At 38.0% G+C, this 25,943-nt stretch overlaps 1 protein-coding gene across 4 annotated transcripts in view; it reads right to left on the bottom strand.

Annotated features, from left to right (window-relative positions):
- Nucleotides 1-6,947: 6,947 nt before the first annotated feature.
- SGMS2 (sphingomyelin synthase 2) overlaps nucleotides 6,948-25,943 on the bottom strand; it is an 87,164-nt gene continuing 68,168 nt past the window's right edge. For all 4 annotated transcript variants that reach the window (XM_081304932.1, XM_081304934.1, XM_081304933.1 and 1 more), the window contains 4 exons: nucleotides 22,947-23,064; nucleotides 17,741-17,894; nucleotides 12,904-13,070; nucleotides 6,948-11,605 (listed from right to left, as the gene is read on the bottom strand). In XM_081304932.1, the coding sequence (XP_081161058.1) occupies nucleotides 11,402-11,605; nucleotides 12,904-13,070; nucleotides 17,741-17,894; nucleotides 22,947-23,064 (643 nt within the window). In that variant the 3' untranslated portion in view covers nucleotides 6,948-11,401. The remainder of the gene's footprint in view (nucleotides 11,606-12,903; nucleotides 13,071-17,740; nucleotides 17,895-22,946; nucleotides 23,065-25,943) is intronic.

Here is a 25,943-nt window from a genome sequence, read left to right on the forward strand (position 1 = left end):
AGACTCACATTTTAGAAAGGACATTGAAAATTCACCTATTCTTTAGGCAAGAACATATTCAAAGAAAACTGATATTTTATTCATTCACTTATTTAAGGTTCAAATTAGTTTTATTTTTCAATAAAATATACCTTGGGCTCATTTTGAACTTTAAGAAATCGTTACCATTGGTGTTATCATTCAGTTTGCATTTATTCCTTAGGTGACTTTAATACTCTTTAGTTAAATTGAAGACAATAGTAAAGCCCTACAATTTAACTTTTAAAATATAACTTCATTATTAACTAAAGGATGTGTATAACATTGTGAAATGTAACAAACAGATTGAAGTGTCTCAGGGACACTCCAGAAAACTAGATATTTTAAAGTAAATATTTCACTCTGATTTTTAAAATATTAAGTTTTTGTAGAAAAATTGAATATACAGAACATTTTAAAGTAGGAAATAATATCACCTTTTTATTCTTACCATACAAGGGGAATCTTTGTAACTTAATATGCATACATATTTCCAGCCTGGAATGCATATATTTAATCATCACAAATATTTCTATTTAAAATGTTTATATATCTGTTAATATGTGAATAAAGAGATATCATGAACATTTCCCATGTTGTTCTCCCACAAACTGTTTGAAACTTCTATATTGTTGTCTAGAGATAAGCACCCTTTTCTTGGAAAGGGCCAGAAAGAAAATATTTTGAGCTTTGTGGGCCATTATGGTCTGTGAACTCCACAACACTGTGGGTGCAGGAAAGCAACCGTTGACAATAAGGAAAAAAATGAGCATGGCTCTACTCCAGGAAAACCTTTAACAAGAGGGAGCATCTGGGCTTAGCCTGCAGGCTGTTATTTGCCGATATATGGATTGTAAATTATCTCATCCATTGCTTCTTGGCCTTTTGGCTAGATCATTTTTAAAAAATTTAGGCTGTTAAACGTTTAAGACTATTTCAAAATTTATCAGATTCTTGGTTGTTGACCCTATTTTCAAGTGTTTTGTTATTAGGAAAAATATCTATATAGATATTTAAATGTTTGATTATTTCAGTAGGATAAATACCAAGAAGAACTGGCACATTTCTTGTTGAAATATAAAACAAAGTGAACACACACACACATAACTTTGACCTTCTATCTCTGCAGAATGAAAAGTATACTACCTAATGAAAAGTATAATATATCCTTTCAGATTTCTTAGCTTTGGGTTCACCAACCTGCCCTTTTCCATTGATTTCAGTGTATTTTGAGAATCTTGCCATGCTTCATGTCCTTTTAACCACTGTCTGGTATTTCACTGAATGGAATCGTTCATCAATACACATATACTGAGCCCCAATTATCACAAACTGTTCTCAGCACTGGGGATATTATGTGAAGAAAAATAAGTGCTTGCTCTTCAAGGAGCTTACTTTAAGTAGGAGAAGACAGATGACAGGTGAATGAATGTTTAATGTATCAGTTGGCAATATTATGAGTGAAATAAAGCACAAAAAGGAGACGGCAGCAATGCTCTGTGTGCGGGGGAGAGTTGCCATCTTTTTTTTTTTGCCGGGGTTACTGGGGATTGAACTCAGGGGCACTTGACCACTGCACCACATCCCCAGTCCTATTTTGTATTTTATTTAGAAACAGGATTCTCACTGAGTTGCTTAGTGCCCAACTTTTTGCTAAGGCTAGCTTTAAACTTGGTTCCTCCTGCCTCAGCATCCTAAACCACTGGGATTAGAGGTGTGCACCACCGTGCCCAGCGAGAGTTGCTATTTTATATAGGCAGTTCAGGAAAGTTCTCTCTGGAATAGAGAGCTGATCACACACAGGAAGGCCTGTAGATGTCCAGGAGACTTCCACACAGAGGAAACTCCAAGTACTAAGAGCATGCCATTTGCAAAGTTAATTTTACTTCTTTCCTTTGAATTTCAATGTTTTTATTCCTTTTTCTTGATTAATTACTCTGGCTGGAACTTCCAATACTATGCTGAAACAAAGTGAAGTGGACTTTCTTACCTTGTTCTTGTTTAAGAGGAAAAGCCCTCAGTCTACACTGAGTATAATGTCAGCCACACCTTTTTCATGTATGACCTTTATTGTGTTGAAATTGTTTCTGTTTATTCCTGGTTTAGTGTTTTCAATCATAAAAGATTGTTAAATTTTGTAAGAAATTTTTTTTTTCTGCATCAACTGAGATGACTGTGTTTTTTTTCTTACTTCATTCTGTTAATGTATTACATTGATTGATTTTGATATGTTGAATCTTCCTTGTACTCCAGGAATAAATCCCACTTGGCTATGTATCTACTCCTTTCAATATATGCTGAATTCAGATTGCTAGTATTTTGTTGAGAGTTTTGTGTTAGTATTTATATGGGATAATCTGAAGTTTTTAAAAAGTAGTATCTTTATTGGCTTTAATATAGAATAATTCTGAACTCTTAAAATGAGTTTGGAAGTGTTCTCTGCCCTTTAATTTTCTGGAGGAGTTTGAAGATTGATATTAATTCCTCTTTAAACGTTTGGTGGAATTGACAAATGAAAATATGGTTTGGGGTTTTTCTTTGCTGGGAAGTTTTTGGCTACTGGTTCAAACTCTTCAGTGGTTGTTTTAGTCAGCTTTTTCACTATGGTGACTAAAAGATCTGACCAGAACAATTGTAGGAGGAAAAGTTTATTGAGGGCTCAGGGTTTCAGAGGTGTCAGTGCACAGACAGCCAGCTCTATTCCTCAGGGCTTGAGGTGAGGCTGAACATCGTGGTGGAAGAGTGTGGTGGAGGGGAGAAGCTCACATGATGGTCAGAAAGCAAAGAGATAGATTCCACTCACCAGATAAAAAATGGTACCGTTCCATGCCCACTTCCTCCAGCCACACCCTACCCACCTACAGTTACCATTCAATTAATCCCATCAGGGGATTAGATCACTGATTGAGTTAAGACTCTAAAAACTCAATCATTTGTCCTCTGAACCTTCTTGCATTATCTCACACGTGAGCTTTTCAGGGACACCTCACATCCAAACCATAATAGTAGCTATAGATGTATTTAAATTTTCTATTTCTTCCTGATTCAGTATGGATAGATTTTGTTTCTACAAATGTGTCCATTCCATCTAGAATGTCCTGTTTGTTACTATAAATTGTTCACTGTTCTCTTATAACCCTTTTTATTTCTGCACAATCAATAGTAACATACCCAAATCAGAGGTTTGTCATTTGTTAGAACCAACTCAAAACGTCATTGCTTTCTGTGTGGTGGTGTTGTTGTCACCTTAGGTAAATCCTTTTTCCTGCCTACCTGTCTGCCTTCCTCCCTCCCGACTCCAATGCCAGGGACTGAAGTCAGGGTCTCACACATGCTAGGAAAGTGTTTTACCACTGAGCTACCCACCCAGCCCAGTCAATTTCATTTTAAATAGTTTCAGCAGCAGGTTTCTCAACACTTTTCTTTAAAAGGTTGTTATTTATCAAAATAAATTTTAGACACTTATTTTTACTACCTTCCTAATTCAAAAGTCAGCTCACTGGTTAGTTACTGCTGAAATATGGAAACTTTGTTGCTAGTACAATATGGTAACAGACACATGGCTCTACTGTGATGGATTAGATATAGCTACTTGACACTGGGGCAAAGTGACCATTCTTTCCATAGTCCAAGGCAGCAGGGATAGAGTGAGATAGATTATTTTATTGAATTAACTGTTTTATTAGAAAAAAAAATTCCACATCAGGAATGCATCACTCATATTTCTGGAAGTTTCTGGGGAGACAGAGCAACACAATTCAGATTATCAGTGTGTAAAATAAGGGAAAGGTAGGTAGAATAAGACCTTTGGAAATAGAAGCTTGAATTTGTGACATTAAATTTCACTGACAATGAATTTGCTTTATACTAACAAGCTTATGAACTTAAAACACGTGCAAATTCTCTTGTGTTCCCTTTTGAATTGGGAGCCAGCTTTCTCCCTTTTGAAATGTGGAAAATTGAATTGCAAGAAACAAACTGTGAGAGTGTAATTATGACAGGGAGGCAATTAGTTATCTTCAGTGAAAACAAAACTCAAGTTTCAGCTCCAACACTTACGAACCCTTTCATCTCTTGAAATGGGGTCACCACCCCTTGCCTCACTTACTTCATAAGGTTTTATGAAGATGAAAGAATGTATGTCAAGCATGAACTGTAAAATGCTGTGCCTTATTAAACATGCCACTTGAATTAAATGGGCACTACGTATGTACTCATGGTAGCACCTAATCCATTACTGTTCTAATTTACATTAGTGAGCAACCCAATTTTACACTTCTGATATTCTTATGTACTTTATTAGAAGAAAATGAAATGTTAGGTGTTAAGATTTGTGAAGCTTCTATGACTTTACTTACCTATTCCTTTTTCATGGGTACTGGGAGAAGATACAACAAGACTCCTAGGTCACAGACAAAGGACTTCTAACTCAGCACAGCAGTAGCTGAAATGTCAGCATGGTTGCTTTGAATTCCCTTGTTCCCCAAATCTCATGGAGAGAGGTGACTTGGAGGGATTAAGACAGATGCCACACATGTAGTGGGTTTGCCAATCAGTAGAGAAACATTGAGTTTGCGATTTTATTGTGTTAAACAGAAACAAGCCTCTTTATTTTGGGCAATATGCTACCTAATCCCTCAAGATGGATCCCTGCAAGCACAACAGCCTGGGTAACAATCATCAGGGTCATGCACTCTTGGCAGACTCAGCAAAAAAATGTGTTGGTATAAATGCTCAGGGCCCATAGCTGGTTGCTTCTCCCAGCATTTAGATGAAATAAAACCTGGTATCTCAAGTAGTAAGTAAAACCTTACTATTCTACTGCAGTTCTCTGCTAAAATAGTAAATATAAAACAAAAATGGCAAAATAAGTGGCAATGTATCCAAAAAAGTAATCAGCTTCTAGTTCTTCAGAATACCTAGTCATCAAGGCCCTCTCCAATGTTTTCTTAATCTTGCAAACCCAAGATACCATATTTTATGCAATTGAGGTTTGTTGTTCTTGTTGCTGTTTTGTAGTACTGGGGATTAAGCCCAGGGGTATTCTACTACTAAGCTAAAACCAGCCCTTTTTGAGGCAGGGTCACCCTAATTGCTAAGGCTAGCCTCAAATCTGTGATCCTCCTGCCTCAGCCTTCTGAGCAGCTGGGATTACAGGTGTGTGCCACTATGTCCAGCCAGTAATTTAATTTTTTAAAGTTCTAACTTACTTATAGGTGAATTTTACAGTACATTCACCTCTTGATGTCAGGAATTGTATTTATCAGCAACTCTGGTATGACACACAGTGGAACTCAAGAAGCTAGTGAACAAGTTTAGTTCCTATCTTCCTATCTCTCTGGAGGAGATTAAAAATACTGAAGAAGATGAAATATCATCAAAACTTGCAATCCCCTCTAAATGGCATGACATTATCATTCAGATAGAATGAAGGCTCTTTCTGAGTTCAAGATGTAAGCATCTTTAACCTAAAAATCTATATCCATAGATAAAACATGCATATAGATGTTGCTTTTCCATCTTCAAACATGGTGGGGATGGGATGGAGGAATTACCTTTTAGTGATACTAGTTAAAATCTTTTACCTACTCTTAGCATGTCCAACACTGGTCAAGACTTGGACACACCACCACACCCTGATTGTAAAATCAACAACTGTGAAGTCTCAACCATGCATGTACGGTGATCAATTTTTCCTGCCAACCATTCTTTTTTATTTTTTGGTACTGGGGATTGAACTCAGGAGTGCTTTTCCACCGAGCTAGATTCCCCAATCCTTTTTGTTTATTTTTAAAAATTTGAGACAGGGTATGGCTAAATTGCTTGAGATCCTCCTGCTTCAGCCTCTGGCGTCACTGGGATTACAGCCATGTACCACCGTACCCAGGTCCTACCAATCATTCTTATTTTTGTTTTAAAGTAGTTATTACTTACAAATCTTACTCACCATTATTATGATTCAAAATGCCACTTTAACTGGGTGTAGAGTTGCCTACTGATTCATTAATTGGAATTAGCTTAAAAAAGAGAATTGCCATTTTAAAAATGTCTAGAGATTTTTACCCTCTCATAGGAGGGGCATCAAAAGTTTTCATATAAAGAGAACAATGGAACCCAGAATGAATCCACCAATTAATAAGAGCTGCCCGGTCCCCTGTAGGAAGAGCAAGAGTTCACATTAGCCTCTCGTACAACACATTCTAGACAAGGGCATAAGGGCAGTCTGGGGCCGTGGCCAGCAAAATCAGCATGCAATGTTTCAAAAAGGACAGGACTTAGGCATGATGAGCTTTCTATCCCAGGCCTGGGTGGATGTGGTGGAAAAACTTTACTTTTCTCTATCATTTCCAGATAATATCTATATTCAATAATCCCTGATCTTTGAACCTCAGTATCTTATCCTACTCCCTTTGACCCATTGAACTACTTTCACTAACTGACTTTTGGGTAGGGGTCATGCTCTCATCATTCATCAAGGGGTCTAAAAATAACACCCTGCAACCTGCTTTGGCAAAGACTAAGGAATTCAGAGGGCACTGACCTCAGATCGCTTGGTGGAGGCACAAGGAGACATTTCTTTCAGAAATGAGCGACAGGACTCTGCTTTCTTTAAAGAATTAATGATTTTTGCCCATTTGTAAACAGAAAATCAGAATCATAGAGCATGTAACTATTTTTTTCCATAAATGAACTTATATTGTTGTACCTTATTTTTTATTTTAAATTTAACGGCAGGAAAAATAATACTGTGCAGTTGACTCGTGGTTCCATTAACTGGAGGTTGTCACCTTATTTTTAAAATAGTGCTAGAAGAAAATAACCCTCTGGTGGTTTTATTAAGTACTTTACTACTAAATAAATATAAGAACACATTCTGTTAAATTGAAAGAAACAGTAATACTAATTTTGAAAAGACTGTTGATGTCACTGTGGTTTATTGGATAAATACAAAGTATAGGCTCTTTAAAGCAAAACCAAAGGGATTAAAAACCAAGTACACAAATCCTCTTTTGAATAGAAACATAAATTAGTTTAACTAACAATTAGGCACTTAAAATGCAAATGTAAGACGGTACTTTTAGAAGTATAAACAGTAGTTATAACTTCTAACTTCCTCCTGAAATGTGTGTTTTTTTTTTTTTACAAATACAAAAGCACAAGCATGGAAAATATTTCTAAACACAACAACAAAAATTTCCTCTCATTAAAAAAAAAGAAAGAAAGAAAAAAGGAAAAAGAAAATAAAAGAAAAAAGAACCTGAATTCAAATCTCATATGATAGATCAATGATTAAGGTACTGGTGGGTAGGAGATAACAGTTTCTGAAATTTACATATTTGATTAACAAACTATTCAATAGCATACAGTAGATATCATAATGAAAATATATGTCAGGAAAATAATGAGTTCTAGACTTAAAATTTTACTTTACAACAAGGCACTTAACACATTGAAATAGTACAGTAAATTTCCAAAAGAATGCAACTGGCTACCCCTCAAAACCTTGTAATAATATTTCTTTTGTGAATATACTGTAACATAACCATACATTTTGCAGCATTAATCATTGCATAGGAGGTAAATTAAATAATAAATTCCAACTTGGCAACTAGATTAGCTTATGTTTATAGTTTTTCTTTTAAAGGACAATTTAAAATAATTCCACAAGACAGCACTCTTCTTTCATGATTCATTTAGAACACAAATATAGTTATTAAGTAAAAATAACTCAGAACTTACAAGGTGTCTATTTGTAAAGACTTATCTTTGGGTACCTTTGACATGATTTGCAGTGTTTGGATAATGAAGTCAAGAGCACTTCTTCATAAAAGCAATATTTTCAGCAACTGGGTCAAAGGAGTTAAATTATTGCAACACAATGACATTAAAAACACAAATATGAAGAATCTTTATACATAAAAATAGAAAAGCCTTCCACACATTACACATAACTTATAATATGCTTGATTTAAAAGATGTAAACTCATTTATTAAGAAATTCCTTCTCACACTTCCTTACACTACAGAGGTGAGTGCGTTAAGACCGGCTTAAGTGTTTAATCAGTTTTACAGTACAAAATTAAAACAACAACAGTAAATGAAATGTTCAAAATATTCAAGGAACAGGATGTGAGCTTTCAAATACAAAGGAAACTTACGAGTTTGAGCATGTAAATTTTAAAAAATAAGAAAGACAGCTGACTTGGGGTTTCAAAGTAAACAAAAGTGTAGGTAGTTATAAAGGGAGACATTAATGATTGTGTAGCTAGAGGTAAAAATGGTCTGCAAATTTCCTTTGATCATATGGATGAAAGATTCAAATTGCAGCTTCCTATAATCTGAGCACATTTTACAAGTGGGAAGGGCTTGAAATGTCTCTAAAATAACTTTCCCCCCATAGTTTCAGTTGGCAAAAATTGAAAAACAAATGCCTTTAAAAACAAAAATACACACTATAAAGTGACCTCTGCTTTCCAAGACATACAACCTATAGCCACAAGGGGGCGCTGGTAATACAGCAAAAACCCCCTAGTGACCCTAATGCCACGTCACCCACAAAACAGCTTTCAAGCTTAGTCTCCAAATAGCCTGTCTTCCACAGCAAAACTTGTTTCCCAAGATGCCGGTTAATTAAATGACAAATTTGTCATTTATTCAGATGGAACTGGGGGAAGAATGCTTTCTTTTCAGATCTAGTGGAGGAGCTTGAAAACTAGAATCTGAGAGAACTTCATTTCCATTGGAAAGAATTTAGGAAAAGGTATAGCATAATTTATAGGCATTATCTATTATAGCTATTTCATAGAGGGACTAAATTACAAGAAAAGGTTTCAACAGGAGCACAGGCTTACAAAAACATGGATAATGGATAAGATGTGAATCTTCACTGGCAAAGAAAAGATGTTGCAAAAATTTGCTGTTTCACAAGATCATAATTGTTTGTTTCCTATCTATCTCAGAGTAGCATGTTGGGGTAAATCCCATGTTTGCTTTCCCACATGTCAATGAGTTTCACTATTTCTCTTCTTTTCCCATCTTGAATCTCTGAACGACCCCCACCCTTTATTTTCAATCCACATTCTCCCTCAGCACCTGTCAGAAAGCTATGACACATCTTGTGTAGACTACATGGGAGCAGTAGTGTCCACACCCTGGGTCATGGGTGTTTATTAAGTTCTTGAGAAGGTGAAGATATTATTTTTTTAAAAAGTGAATTACTTGATATAAGTGTGAGGCTTACTGTTTCAAAGGTGTCCAATAATCAATACATACGGATTTTTAAAGCTTAAGCACTTTTCCTTATTCAATTGGAGAAAAGTGGGTTATCCAAGACACAGATGAGTGAGGCTCTAAGGGACATTAGATTGTTTTATTTGAATTAGAGGCTCAGGGAGCAGTATCTAGGCTTTAGTGTCTGATGATTTTCCTCCTAATCAGACAATGGAATTTAAAATCAGTGTTTTCAAGCGGAACACCTTGTGCTATCACAATTGGCAATATTTAATAGATACACTTAAGCAAAAATTACATAGAATGATGTCTAAACACACAAGGCATATGTTTATTATCATTTTATATAATAAAAATACTGGAAAAAAATCCTTGTGTTTCAAAATCTGCCAAGATGTTTAAGGTTTTAATTCTTATTTAAAATAACCAGATTAGAGAGCCTTCTCCTGGTCTTTGAATTCAACCACTTTTCCTTTAGTGATTCTTCTATTACATAGAGGAGGGGAAAAAAAAACCACTCTGAAAACTACACAGAATTTTAGCACCAAAGGATAATGACCTCTCTGAACAGATCTATATTGTGCTTTTCTCAAGCAATTTAATGGCCAATTTTGTATAATCAAGGCTGACTAGTGTATAATGATAAATTTAGAGATGTTTCCCGTGTAAGAGGAAATTTCACCTTTAATATACTTGTAACTGCCTCATCCCAATCTACTGGCCTATCCTACCTCTGCCCTCATAGAATATTTTCTAAGTTTACTAGAAGTCTTACAAATTGACCTTTAATTAGTTAAGAATTTAAGCCAAGAATTATCCAAAAATTTCAATAGCAGTAATTAAAGCACTAAATCTGATAGTATTAAGTCTCTGATCAGATTTTTAAAATCCACCTGTTTTGCATCAACTCAATGAAATTTAGAAACAATTATCCCTCTTTTTCCATGTAGCTGTGCCTGTCTAACAAGTTGATTCCAAAAGCATATTAAAGTACAGCACCATGTATTAATTTTCACAGGGTAAAAGTCAAATTACTCAGTGGTGGTACATGTTCTCAGGAAGAGTGTATGGGAGCTGAGGCTGTTGATAAAAGGTAAAGGTACATTAAACCTTCAGGCTCTGTCTTGTTTTTTCCATAAAGTACAATGCAACTAGGAATAAATAATTTTTAATGAAATGTGCCCAGATATCTTTTGGGGTTCCAATTAGGAACCTTAAAACAGACTTTACCCCAGCACCTGAGCTGGAAGGGAAATACATACTTGTTCCCCAAGGGGTGTGAGCACCTGTTCACACATGCATGTTTCCAGCCTGTGCTGGCGCAGTTGACATCCCTGGGGTCCCAGATGCAAATCTGCCAGTCAGGCTGCATCTAAGTGTGTGCATGAGGGCCATTCCTTAGCAGAAGGAACCCCCTGCTTCCTGTGTATCTGCCATAGATATTTTAAAGTGAAATATTTACACATGTGTAAAATCTGTGGGTGTGTCAAATACTTTTATATTTCCTTGGATCACCTTTTAAAATAAAAAAGATAAAATTGTCAGTTAAAAACGTAGGACTAAAAGTGATACATAGTGCATAGGGTGGTAGCAGCAGAGCGCATTCCTAGACTCCCCCCAACCTTCCCTGCGACAGGGTAGAAGCAAAAGTGCACCCAAATGTGACTCGCAGCCATGGACTGCCCTCCCCACCCAAAGCCTAATGCTAAAAACTACTTTCAACATTAGGCTACTCTATTTACACAGTGGCTGTATACATCCAGACATTTTATTCAAAACATTAACAAATTCTTCTGACCCTGGGAGGAAAAAAATATCCTGAAAGAATGCTGAAGTAGAAGATTTTAGTGGCGAAAGAATAAGAAAATGGGTAATATGTTCTTTGGCACCTCTTTAACAAGCTCACTAGTAAAATCCCAGGATGGGGGCTTGTCTCCAATGAATGAAGAGTGCAGGAAAATATATCTTTCTCAGGCTGAATTAAAAAAGAAAACAGTCAAAAAGTAATACTTTGTTCATCTTTCCAATCATTTACACAAAATTTGGTCCACGTCTTCATTTACCAGTCTGTTTTCCTAAAATAAAAACAAAGCTATACCTTTGGTTGCAGCATGAAAACTCTTTTGGTGTAAGAGCTGGTGCCTCTGGATCCTCAGGTAGACTTCTCGTTATCCTCACCAATCTTTTGGACCCGTGAATACTTTTTGCATGATGACTTGAAGCAGCCAGGAGGCCAAGACAGTGGCCAGGAGAAGCAGCAAGGAATTGAGCCTTGTACATTTTTTTCAAAAAAATAAAAGATGGGGAACCACCATGCTCGAGATAAGAAATTAGTCTGTGAAGAGACTTTCAAGTTCTGCAAAGGGGAGGAAAAAAGTGAAATGAGACGTCTTTCATGATTCGTCCCCTAACTTTTTTATTAATTAAATGGTCATTCATTGTAACTTAACAGGGGAGGCCGAGTCTGTATCCCATGGCAGTAACTGCTGTTACCCCCTTTCCTCAACTCTGCTGTGACTCTAGTCCTCAACATACCAAAGCACCTTTTCCTGTTTGAGGCACATGCCATTTCTTCTGCCTATAATTTCAGTAAGAAGGGAGACTTGGGAATGGTATTCAGTAGTAATGATTTCTAGACTGTGTGAGTGTCACATCTAGCTGCCTCTACTAGAGCTCAGAAGGTTGAACATATTGAAGAGGAAAGGCGAAAAGTTTGATTTGGTAGTGTGAAGAGGCATCTAGAAGGAAGTGTTAAGAAGGAACAAGGAAACAGTAAACTACAGAATAGGAGAGAGAACTACAAGAAGAAATAAAGGAATGCGGAGAAAAGGTATTTATCAGTGGACACCAAGAGATGGATGCAGGTTTTTCCAGAATGACATATCGATCACTCACAAATTTTCTAAACATTGTATGTACTGAGAAATACTGCGAAGTTTATTCAGAGATAAGTAAGTCAAGGTGTTGGGAGTTGCAGACCAACTCTATTACACCAAAAAACTACATCAAAACTTGAAAAAGAGCAGTGGAGGATCAGATCTACCTTGGACCATTGGGAGAGAGGAGTTAGGGAAAGCTTTCTAGAAGCTCTGCAAGAATGAATAGGAGAAGAAAGAACAGTTCCCCCTGGGAATAGGAAGAAGCAGAAATTAATAAGGAAGGAGAAGAAGGGAAGCCAGAGGGTACCAGTCATCCAGAGATGTACCAAAGCCAGTAACTCACAAGATATTTATTTTGCCTGATTAAAAAAGAAAAAAACCATGGCTGGCTCTCTTTCTAAAAATTAATTTATGTGCTTTGAGAATAGAGCAGGTACCAGGCTGTCCCATGATACTTGTACAGAGATGGGTCCTAAATTTTAATCTAGTACATCTCTCTCTTCAATTCCAGTATAAATCAGCTGAATTACTAAAACACCACAATGTGCTCTGTGATTTTACAGCATTTCTACCTTTACATGGCCTTTCTATTTGTGAAGTTATTTGGCTTCCTATTAAGAAGCAGGTGTGGCTCTAAGTATAAGTGGACTGTTGAACCCCACATCTGGGTGGGGCCAGCAGTTATTCCCATGAAGCTCTCTCAAACCCCACAGTATGAAAGGGGTCCTCTGAATTTCAAGAAAAGAAACCATCCGAGGATCGTCACTGCTCTCACCTTTTCATTGGCCATTGAATGGTACCACCAAAAGAGCCGTGTTGTGATATAATAAGCAATGATCACATCAACAGTGTAGTGTTCATGCGCTACAAGAATGCAGATGATCCCGGCGGCACTCAGGAGCCAGCAGATTAAATGATACCACCAGAAATGACGAGGCGAATCTGGACAGTGGAAAAATTATAGAGTTAATGAGATTCCCAGAGATGATTTTGTCTGTCTGTCTATCTATCTATCTATCTATCTATCTATCAATCGATCTATCGTGGAGCTGGGGATTGGACCCAGGGTCTTGCTTATGCTAAGCAAATGCTCTATTACTGAACCACACCTGCAGCCCCCAGAGATTAATGATTATAAGCTGTCCTAATTACCTGGAGTAAAATAATCTAGGATTGGGAAATTACTAAAAGGAGAAAACTGACCCATATGAGTCACTATGAACCATCCAGGATTTGCTCAGATAGGACTGGGCAGGGGGAGGAGGTAGGGGCGGTGGTGGTGGGGACAGACCATGGGTAGAACAGGTATAACTGTCATTCACTGTGAGGGGAAGGCAGTGGCTCATAACAATAGATATTCGAGGCCTTGCCCTCTGCTAATAAGCTGTTTAATAGGGAAGAGAATGGATTTCTTATGAGGTTGGCTGGAATTGGCTTCTCCTGGCTCACATAAGTAACCATGCTGGAAAGAGAAGCAGCAGGTGTCAAAAGAAAAGGTGCTCATTCATGAAAATAAGGGGAAAATGTCAAAGCAGGGGAAATTTCAGGTTATAAATGTACTTTTGTTTCTCCCTTGTGTGTCTGGGGTGGAACAGGGAGTGGCCCTGTAGCAAGCAATAACTTGACTCTTGGCAATTTCATACTGTTATCGACAACAGCACTGTGAAGCACTGTTCCCTATGAAAACCTTAGGAGTCTTGCCCATTCACTTATAGATTTTTAGCCTTCCTGGTGAGACCACTTAGTCATTCATTCCATGGATTAGCTGTTAGAGAGAACTGCAGAATTGGTGGGTTAAACAGGGTGGGACTTCTCACCCAAATGTTAATGACAGGCACAAATGGAACCTATTCATCTCTAATTACTTGGTCATCTGTTTCATTTCTTTCTTTTTCTATTTTAAAGCTTTATTGGCTCACAATAAAAGTTTAATAATCCAATAAACTGAAATTTATTCTCTATTTAAACTTTTTTATATTCTCAGCTGACATTTTCTTTCCAGTGTAGAAGAATGGTTGACTAGCAAAAGGCTGCATTCCTAGAACTTCAGATGAAACACCAAGTCAGTCATCACTTAAATACAAAATCTCTGTGATAAAATAGCTGTTGCTCTTTTGGTACCAGGTAGAACAGAAAGGGAAAGTAAACATATTTGCATTTGAACGTCTGATTTTCTAGTTTTGGATGTGCTATTTATTCACTTGCTTCACTGTACAACCAAGTTCTCCAAGGTAACTCAAAGAAACCCAGAATTTTCAAATTTTATTTTATTTTATTTTATTTTTTGGTACTGGGGATTGAACCCAGGGGTGCTTAACCACTGAGCCTCATCCCCAGCCCTTTTTGTATTTTATTTAGAGACAGGGTTCTCACTGAGTTGCTTAGGGCCTTGCTAAGTTGATGTTCTTCCTGCCTCAGCCTCCTGAGTTGCTGGGATTTGAGGCATGCGCCACACCATGCCTGGTGTGAATTTTAATGCTGAGAGAGACTTTAGTCTTAGGGCCTGAGGGGGTCAGATCCAAGCCCACTGTTGATCTGTTAGGCTCAGCAGATGAAAACTGGACAGGACATATAGATGCTAAATGCTCATCCTGCAGCATCACAAACCCCAGTCTTCCTAAGGTCTCATGCCAACCTTCCCTGATTACCGGGTATTTATGAACAGCTCAAAATGTTCAGGCAAACCAGAGCCATTTTGCATTATTTTTGGGGGGTGGTCACAAAATGGAAAGCTGAAGTAGATAAGGAAAAATGAAGTAACTTGAATGGTCATTTTACTACTCTTGAACTGAAAGTGAGGTTTTAAGAATAGCTGGAAACCCTAACATTTTTCTATGATGCTACCACTGCAGCAGGACCACTACTCATGAATTCAGAACATTGGCTGATCCCTGTTTCTCCCAAAGGTATTTTAAAATAAAAATGACAAAATGGTAATCCTCTTTGTTCTCCACTCTACCCATAACATGGAGCTAAAAGATGGTGACACAGGTGGCTGGGGTGTGGCTCAGCAGCAAAGTGCTTGCCTCCCATGTGTGAGGCACTGGGTTCGATCCTCAGCACCACATAAAAGTAAATAAACAAAATAAAGATAATGAGTCCATGCACAACTAAAAAATATTTTTTTTAAAAAGATGGTGACATAGATTGTAACTGACTTCACTGTCTATGTGGGATCTTGAACATCCTGGGCACTGAATAATAATGACAGTGGATTTGGAGTGGTGGCAAGGTTAAAAATGACAATGATCTTTCGTAGCCAGACATTTGGGGTTAAGAGCATGGCTGATTTCTCCAGGCAAATTTTATAAGGAGTCTAGGTCCCACTGATAATATTTGCACAATTGTGTAAAGCCCTCTTTTGTTAAACCACAAAATGGTCCTGGTCCCACCTTTTCATTTGGTCTCACAACTAAATTTAAATCCACTCATCACAAGAGAGCAAACAAGAGTCCAAGCTGATTAAAAGGCAGGAGAGCAAAACATACATAAATGATGCATGTCATTCTAGAAGCAGACTTTTCAAAGAAACCACTGGAACCTCTACTTCCTCAGAACAACAACACATGGTGTAATTTAGAAAGTGACTGTTTTCCCTAATCACAAAGAAACAGGCACAAACATGGAAGACCCTGTTTATATACAGAACTGGTTATGAATTGGAGTTTGTAGTATTACAGATTTGCCATTTTACGTCTCCCCCCAAAGTGGAGAAAAGCAGAATATAATCCTTTACATGCTACATGTAAACTCACACAACTTTTAAAACCCCAGCTGATGGATGTCTTGGGAGAAAAATATTTCTACATATTGGGTGACCTTCATCAAAGAGAAAGTTAACTACAAGTTGACAGGCTCTGAGGTTAAAAACCGAACAATAATGAAAAATATACCTTGTTTATAGATAGGTAGACTATTCCTTGGCAATTCTATAAGATCAGATAACTCAAATTTCCTAAAATCCTAAACAAAGCCAAGAAATGAAGACCAGAATCTCTAGGGTCAGTCGACTTGAGTCTGAACACCTGATCCTCCAAATTCTGGCTGTGGTCCAGGACCACAGTCATGTGGCTTTCTCTGTGCTTAAGAAGAAAGACTGGGGGGAAACAGTACCTCCTGTTGCAAGGATTAAATGAGTTAATTTGCATCAAGGGCTCAGAATAGTGCTTGGCCTAGAAGTAGTAGTATCACCTCTATGCTACTAGTGTTAATATCACTTGTTCCTCAGTTATTTTGGAAAACTGGCCTTAAGTCTCCTGGGATGTTTTCTCTTCATTATTTTGTGGTTTTCAACTCACAGGGCCTTTGCTCTGACCCTTCTAATCCTCCCCACCCCATCCTCTTTCATAAGTTCCTTTTGATTTCAAATTAGAGAGAAGGTCCTACAAACGAAATAAAACTGTGAGTTAGAAAATAACTTCTTATATACAGGTGGAACTTCCCCTGGCAAAATTTAGAGTTAGAAATATAAACAATGCATTTCTGGAACCAAAAATTAGGTATTAGAATATAATGATTAAATTTCAAGAGTCTATCCCCTGATATTGGTGTATAGCGAGATTTAGCCACGGACCCTGGTTCCCCCCACCCTCACCATATACCATAGAGTGAGTGGAAATAAGGGAGAGGTACAGAAGGCCCTAGGCCTTCAAAGCAAGCATGACAAAGACCCCACACTTAGCTAAACCTATTTGGATTAATGAAAGGCCAAGAGAGGAGGAAAGAGTGAGAAAGGGGCGGTGGGGGGGGGAGGGGAGGTCTCTATTTACAGAGACTCTTTTTCTTCAGGCTGAGTGAAGAGAACTGAGATGTACTTCTAAGAACACTAGGCAGGAGGCATCTTGGATCTAAAGATGAAGGTGAACACCGAGCAGCCTTGTATACATGAAGGAAGAGGTATCACCATTTCAAAAGGACTCTGAGATGATGGGCCCAAATGGGCCCAACCTCAGGAATCTACAAAATTGTGACCTGACAATGAATAAGACATTATTTCATCAATGAAAGCTACTAGAAACACAAGGATTCTGTATAATGGAAAATGACTATATAAATATGAAAACAGATCTCAAGTTCTTGCCTCCAGGTTTCCTCTTAAGAAGAAAATGATTGGAACTGGCAAAACCTTCCATCAAGATAAGATGTCTAGTAAAACATAGAGTGGCGAGAAAATGATGGAATGAAGTGGGACTCAGAAATGGTTTAAGGGGGGAAATGAAGGAACTCCCTAGAATCATGGAATGGAAGGGTCAGACAAATAATTCAAAGTTTATTTACTTTTGGATTTAGAATGGACTAATTCTTTTTGCAATAAATTTAATGTTTCTGTTCTTAGTTCCAATATTAATAAAGCTTTTCATACCTTGAGTTGTTTGGGAAGCATGCTAAGTGTTAGAGAGAAGCCATAGCCAGGTTTTAAGACTTTGGTGGTCACAAATACTTAGTTGAAATGATAACACACACACACACACACACACACACACACAAAGTATTTACATCTGTGTTTTTCATAGCTATTAACCCTAATAGAATAAGGGCTCTCCCATCCATTTCAGAGCCAAGGGACCCCTCTGCTACAACAATCAATTACATGGGAATGAGCTATTACTTACATTCTTTGATGAACAAATATGTAAGTGTCAGCACAACTGTGTGACCACTGAAGAGGAAGTCTCCACACAAGATGTGCGACCCAGTTATGGACAATCCACCACCAGAAATCAACCGGAGAATCCGCTGTATTTTTGCCTGAGAGTCTCCATTGAGCTGAATGACACAAGAAGATTCAGAAGAAAATTTACAAGCTGATAAAAATTATGTTTTAGCCTAAGTGTGTGACAGAAAGGTCACCAGGTTGTGATTTTTCCCTCCCTTCTAACCTAAAATGTCAAAAAGAATCCAAGGGGAAGGTCCTCAAATTAGATTCCATGCATTGCACTGGCCAACTTTATTGACACATTTTAAATTATTCAATATGTTGCTAATAATATGTTTTGGTGGCATTGTGTCCTTGGGCAAAGCTTTTAAAAATATTAATAACCAATGACTTCACCACAGTTATGCACTAAAAAGCGGATCAAAGCTACTTTCTTTCCTTTTTGAAGGGGGAAGTGGAGGTTTGGGACAGTTAATATTTTATTCTGTTGCATACCACATTACTAATATTCTGCAGTGCCTTTGAATCTTGTATTAAGTGGGCAGCCTCAAGTGTACCTAACAGCTATATTAATGTCTGATCAAAACACTACAGTTAAAAAAAGAAGAGCTGCAACTCATTAAATCATTCAAATAGGATTGAAAATGACAGATTAGTGATATACTGGCAGTTTTAAAAATGACTAGCTTTGATCAGGGAAAACATCCCCAAAAGAACCTATGTGCTGAGGCGCGGGGTCAGGAGAGGGCTGCTGTGATCAGGGGCATTCTATAAACCTCCTAGAAATCATTATGGTGAAATGGAAAATAATGTTGGGCTAAGGCAGGAAGTGCAGGCAATGGACAAAAGTTTACTAACCCTATTAAACTTTAAGCACACAGGAAGGAGTTGGTCAAAACAGTAGACATAGAAAATCGGAATACAGAAATGCTGGGGGGAGCTACATGAAAGGTTTCAGATGAGTCTAGAAAAGCACCGAGAGGCTCAGAAAATCAAAGGATACTTGGAGAGAGATCAAGAAATAGTGTGAATGGAAGAGAAACACAGAGAGCCCATTACTGACTACTTCTTAGGAACCTGGGGGACAGGCATATGACATGCTGCTTTTTGTACTCAATGATGATCCTTCTGAGAAACTAACCCTTGACTTGTGGCTGGCCCAACCTCCATAGTGGTACTCTGGTGGTGCAAGCACAGTCAAATCTTATGCAAGTGGATGCATGAATGTATAGGGTCAGAATGTGCACAGGGGGACGAGAGTCTAGGAGGGGAGAAATAAGTCAGTCCCCAAAGCAGGTGGCAAACCATCCTATCCAGGACAATAAGGAACTGGGTCAAGAATCCTTGCCTAAAAGATCCCTCTTATGGTACAAAAGTGTCCTGATTTTAAAAAATCATATTGGGGGGGGGGGCACTGGGCTTGTGGCTCCGTGATAGAGCATCTGCCTAGCATGTATGAGGCACTGGGTTCGATCCTGAGCACCACATTAAATAAATAAATAAATAAATAAATAAATAAATAAAGGAATTGTGTCCATCTACAAATAAAAAAAAAATGTTTAAAAATCTTATGGATCCAGAAAGCCTTCTGGTATTGAAGAGACTATTGCAAAAAGTTGAACATACCAGATTGCTTGGCAGTTAAGAATAAGGTGCTGCGTAGAAAATGACAACATAAACTTAGAGGAAGGGTGGGAAAAGCAACTGTAGGCTTTAAAGGAGTTTCAAAAGCATGCAGACTGTTGACAGAGTTGCATGACTCACTTCAGGCATACCACATAGAAGTCATGCGACAAACTACATAATACACTGCGACATGCCCTTGGTATTGAGGATTCAGTCAAGCCATGTGCTTTATCAGATTGGCCACATGAGGAATTTCTTCTGTTGAGGTTGGAACGACTACTGCCAACACTGAGATCAAATAAAAAGGTACATAGGCTCTGCCCAACCATTGTGTTCCCAGTTTCAAAGGACATATTATTCTTCATTTCAAAACCATAACATTTTTTTTCTCTACTCACATATCCCAACTCTATAATTTTCTGAAGGCAAAAACACTTAAAGCCCTCAGTCCCTTTAATTGGGGTCAACGGTGTAAAGAAATTAGGAGCTGAGATAAACCACACATCCCCTTTCCTCTGCATTCAGTGGTGTTGGTGGACAGACATCCCTCCCCAAATCCATGGTTTTGTTTTCCAAAGTCTCAGTTTCTCACTGCCAACCACAGTCAGAAAGTTTAAATGAAAAAATTCCTGAAAAAATATTCATTAGTTTTAAAATAACTTCTATTGTAGTATTGTTATAATTATTCTATCATTAGTTATTGTTAATCTCTTACTGTGCCTAATTTATAAGTTAACTTTACTCATATGTACATATGTATGTATGGGGAAAACATAGTATACCTAAAGTTCAATATCATCTGAAGTTTCAGCACCCATTGCGGGTCTTAAAACATACTCCCCACAGATAAGTGGGGGCTACTGAATGGAGATTCCTGATACACTTGATTATATATGGTTTTTTCAGAACAGAGGAAGGATTCTCTTCTTGTCTTCTTAATTCCTCAGTACTATTACTGCCAATCCTAATACATCAATTCATGCTTAGTATAAATGCTAAATAAAACTGTAAGTAAAGAAAAGAAAAAAACTGGTGAAGAAAAGGAGAATAATGGGTGTTAGAATTAATGGATTTATTTTTTCTAGTTCTTTTCCAATTTACTGGGCCTCCCCATCACATGTCACAAGACTCTCAATACTATTAATTTCTTTGTTTTCAGACACAAGTCTGTGCAGTAACTGGATATGGAATTAAAGATGCACAAACCTAAAGAGAAGCATCAATCAAAACAGCCAAGCAGACTAGGGCTCCAATGTTCCTAAGTGTTCTTACAACTGCGACCTCCATTAAACACCTCCCATAAAAATAACTGAGGTGCAGGAGAGCCCAATATGGGGTCTGCCAAACCAGAAACTTACAGGCTGTCCCTTCCATTAAGGAGAGAGGTCTTTGGCCATCTATGGCTGGGATAGAGGGGAGAGCTGTCCCGGAGAGCTCTCCCAGGGAAGGAACCCATGCTATCCCAGCCAAACATTCTTGGGTCAAAAGGATTTAGAAAAACTAAATGATCTCATAAAATCATTTCATAATCAATAAACCAAAATTTATCTAAATATTGAAAAAATACAAAAGTCTTGACTGAAAACCAAAGCGGGGGTTGGTGGCTGAAGCAAATTTTAAGTAAAGGACTTAAAGTGAGCTGCAGAATAGATGAGAGAGGGGGTAAAATGTGGAAGTCACGGGTTCACGATGGTGACTCCTGTGATCACATCTGGTGGATTGCAAACTGCAGGAGCCAGTCACTAGCTGGGACACCCTCCGATAGTGAGTGATTTCAGTACACAGAGCCCTGGCACTGCTCATCATGAAGGGCATGCCATGGAGCCAGAAGCACAGGCAACAGGTAGATTATCTCACAGCCTCCTAACCACAAAACTCTGAGCGGCACTCAGTGCCAGCCGGTGAACCACATTTAGAATGCAATTCCAAACTCCTGTTCTGTAGCACCTCATCTCTAATCAGGCAGAGTGATCTGGAACCAGAACCTACAGCTGCCTGTGCTTTGGGAAGAGGTGCTGACAAGTGAACACAGCAGATGATTAGTTAAGGAAGCTCCCCAAGTTTCCATCAGGAATGTTTGTGGCTCAGTTATCCCACAGCACATTTACCGATGTGGGTCCTGAAAATTGCACCTCTCTCATGGAGGGCAATCTTTAATCTACTGTCCTTCCACAATCATAGCAATCCATCCCTGCAAACCTCATCCATTAAAAGGATGGGCTTGCCCTTTTTTTTTCCTGTGGCCATTTCTTCACTCAACACACTACAACAGGACATTAGAAGAGTTTATTGTGCTTCTGAACTCCTCCCATGCCTTGAATTAGCTTCACTAAAAAGCAGCCAATGTGTACACTGTTTTAATTACAGACACTTTCTGCTTTGATGACTGTGGAAAATTACGGCTTCTCCCAACCACACCTACATTTGGTAAGGGAGACTGCTGGCTTCTTCAGTACAACTCTATTTTTCCTTTACTTCAGACATCTGCTTAGTGTTCAGTAAAATATGATGTTAGACTTCATTCCCTGTCTAGAAAGCACATGATTTGTACGCTTCCATTTTATAAGCAAGTCTATGCAGTTACTGGATATGGAATTAAAGATGCACAAACCTAAGGAGAAGCATCAATCAAGGTATGCAAAGGTCTAAGGGGATTAACGGCTCTCTCAACAGGACAGAAATTGATTGCTGCTCAGGGCAGTTTCAGGAGACATCCCCATACAGTGTCTTTGCAGAAGGCTACCCTGCCTTTTACAACTGCTAAAAACTTTGAGGGTCATCCTTGACTGTTTTCTCTCAAATCCATATCCAACTTATTAACACAGCCTATTGATTCTGCCTTCAAAATATATCCTGAATTAAATGATTTCTCATCAATTTCACTGCCACCATTCAGGTTTAAGTTCTTACAGTGGGTCATAAGAGCCTCTGGGGGCACAACCTGTGGTGTGTACCCCCACTACTGCCCCCCAAACTCCCTGCTTTTCCTCTGACCCAAAGCAACTGAAATATTTGCTTGGCCTGGAGCTCATATCCCATCCTGGGGCTGTTCCCTTGCCTGGCTCCTGCCCAAATGCTCTCTATAAAATAGTTCTCTCTCTATAAAATAGTTCCTACCCACTTACTGCTCCTCATCAGACAATCACCTGACTAATCATCATGTGATACATCTGAAATTATCATCTGTCATCCTTCAATAGAACATTAGTTCTAGGGGCAGGACTTCATTTTGGTTATTATTGGGCCTGGGAATATAAGCTCAATATTTGTAGAATGAATGCATGAATGTATAAGAAAATGAGGTTACAAAGCAGAAAAGCAAAATGATGGTAATGTTAAGTTAGCAGAAAATGATATTTTTATACACAAAGATGTACTTTTATCAATTTTGATTTCTTCCCACAATCTAAAGAAACATAAAAAATATGTTAGATTCAGTGAGCACCTATGAAAGTATGTATACGAATGTACCATATAGTGGGTGTTTGGTAACTGTTTTCTTGATTCCCTCTAAATGGGAATGCAAAGCTGCTTACCTTTGGAGCACACTGGAAATGCATTCCAGGCACAGGGAGAGTAGTAACGTACATTGTAATACAGCGATATAGGTATAAAGTTCCAATGATAAAAAAGAATCTGCGCCCCACTATTGACCTAAAGGAAGAAGAGGGATGGGGAAAGACAAGCTTACTGGTTGCTTTTGTTCTTAATGCAATCAATAAAACCTAAGTCAAGAAAGAAAACTTTAACAGGTTAAAAAATAATTAAGAATAGCATTAACAAACCAGTTTCACACAATTTAAAGGCTATGAGCTGTTCATTCTGTAATTCCATGGTGATACTGTACTTCCATTTCCAGAAATAATGATTCATATGCTACAATAAATGTAGGTGATTTGGAGCCCAAAATGACTAAGTGTTTAGGAGTGTGGGCATTAAAGTAGACCAGGAATTTAGATGATCCCCTCTCTCTTAAAAAAATGTCACTCTTTGCCAGCGAATTCAATGACTTCTATGTTTTCAGTCAACTCATTGATTAATAAAACCCTCAAGGACATATCAAAGATATAAGTGAGCCACAGTCACAAAGGAATTAACTAATGAGCCAGGTGATGTGACATAATTGGACACACAGGGAAATGTGACAACCCATTAAACTCAAGTTCTATAAACAAGGTTTATTTGGGGACCATCTGAAGGTATTTTGACAACTTGGGAATGAACTATATTTTCTCTGACTAAACAAATTTCCGGAGAATTACATTTTGAAGATGTCCAAAGTGCCCTTATATGTTAAGGACATTTAATAGTGAAGCTGTAAATTGATTTACTTACTTTTATTCAATCTTCATCAAAGAGGAAAAAGAGGAGTATGAAGCTTTTGTATGCAGTTTGATCGTGTTTATTGCAGCACTGTTCACAATAACCAAGAAATGGAGATAACCTAAGTGCCCACCAACTGATGAATGGATACGGAAAATGTAGTGCCTATACACAGGGAATTCTATTCATCCTTAAAATGATGGCATCCTGTCATTTCTGACAATATGGATGGGACTGGAGATCATTATATTAAGTGAAATAAGCCAGGCACAGAAAGACAAGCACCACATGATCTCACTCATGGGGAATCTAAGAAAGTTGATCTCACAGAAGTTGAGAGTACAGCAGTGTTGCCAGAGGCACAGGGGGGTTAGGTGAGCAGAAGGAATGGGGAGAGGTTGATCAGTGAGTTCTAAGCAATGGTTAGACAGGAACAAGAAGTCCTGGTGTGGTATTGCACAGTAAGGTGACTACAGGTAACATTAATGTACTGCATATTTCATAAAAAATGTTTAAGGACTTTAAATGTTTCCACTATGAAGAAATGATAAATGTTGAGGAGATAGGTATGTTTAATTTTATTTATTTATTTATTTTATTTTTTTTTTTTGAGAGGTAGAGAGAGGTAGAGAGAGAAAGGTAGAGAGAGAGAGAATTTTTTTTTTTTAATATTTGTTTTTTAGTTATCGGCGGGCACAACATCTTTGTTTGTATGTGGTGCTGAGGATCGAACCCGGGCCGCACGCATTCCAGGCGAGCACGCTACCGCTTGAGCCACATCCCCAGCCCCTTAATTTTATTTAAATATTACGTATAAGGAGGCTGGAGTTGTGGCTCAGCAGTAGAGTGCTCATCTAGCATGTGCAAGGTATTGGGTTAGATCCTCAGCACCACATAAAAATAATAAAATAAATATATAAATGTCCAACTACAACTCAAAAAATTATTTTAAAAATATTACATATAGGGCTGGGGTTGTAGCTCAGTTGTGGAACGTTTGACTTGTACGTGGGAGGCACTGGGTTTGATCCTCAGCACGACATAAAATAAATAAAGGTATTGCATTTATCTACAACTAAAAAAAATGTATTTAAAAAAATATTACATGTATTCAAACGTCACATGACAGTTCAATTTTTTTCTTAACATTTTTATGTATGAGTTAAAAATCATTTAAAAGTAAAGAAAGACAAAAATGCCTAGGTAGACATCAAGGGGTCCGAGTGTCCTTACAGCTCAAGGTGACAGTCCCTTTTTTGTTGTTTGTTTGGTCTAGAAGCTCTGGCTCTGGGAATGGAAAATGAGTGGGATTCCTTTAACCTCTGGGTTGCTAGTTATAACTTCTCCAGAACATAAAATATATTATTGCAATTTTCCCACTCAGAGCTACCAGACTTTCCAAAGTAGGACTGATCAAAGACTTCTGGAATCACAGTGAATTTCAGGGTGAGACATGTTTGAAGTTTTTCCAAAGACTGTGGTTCTGACATGGATCAAGTTCTAATTCAGGTAACTATTGAATATTCTAATTTAAAGAATTATGTACAAATACATATTTTGGCTGCCTGACACCAGTAGCTATTTTAAGAATGTTTCAGGGTTTCTGGGATTAAAAAAAAAAGAACACTCTTTAGACTATGAAAGAATTTCTTTATTCCAAGACTTGCTATCCTAGCTCTGCCTTTTCTCCTACTGAGCAAGGTAACCAATAGTGCTCTCTCCCCCCTTGGTTAAAGGAAGAACAATTCACCCTTTGACTCAACCACAGGTCCCAGAGGAGTGCTGTTTGAATTGTGCTGCCTGCTTTTAGACAAGGTCAAGGAATGAGCAGAAAATTATAAGTTTATTATATTCATTCCAGCATTCTGAGTTTAGCTATACTCAGAACAGAAAACTTAGGTGAAACAAGCACTCTGTAGCATTATGTAGAAAAATAACCACTGCTTATGATTTCTTTCCCACAGCTTTGAAAGGTGCTTTTAATAGAGCAAAGAAGAATTTCTCATTGGGCTGAGATGTCTAAAAGAGGTAAAGCTGGGTGTGGTGGTGCATGCCTGTGATCCCAAGTTCAAAGTCAGCCTCAAAAACTTAGGGAGACCCTGTCTCAAAATAAAAAGTACAAAAGGGCTGGGGATGTGTCTCAGTCGTTAAGTGCCCTGGGTTCAATCCCCAGTACCAAAAATGAATAAAAGAGATATAAAAAGGTAAAC

The sequence above is a fragment of the Spermophilus citellus genome, assembly GCF_964194105.1.
Source record: "Spermophilus citellus genome assembly, chromosome: 8".
In the NCBI taxonomy this organism is placed as follows: domain Eukaryota; kingdom Metazoa; phylum Chordata; class Mammalia; order Rodentia; family Sciuridae; genus Spermophilus; species Spermophilus citellus.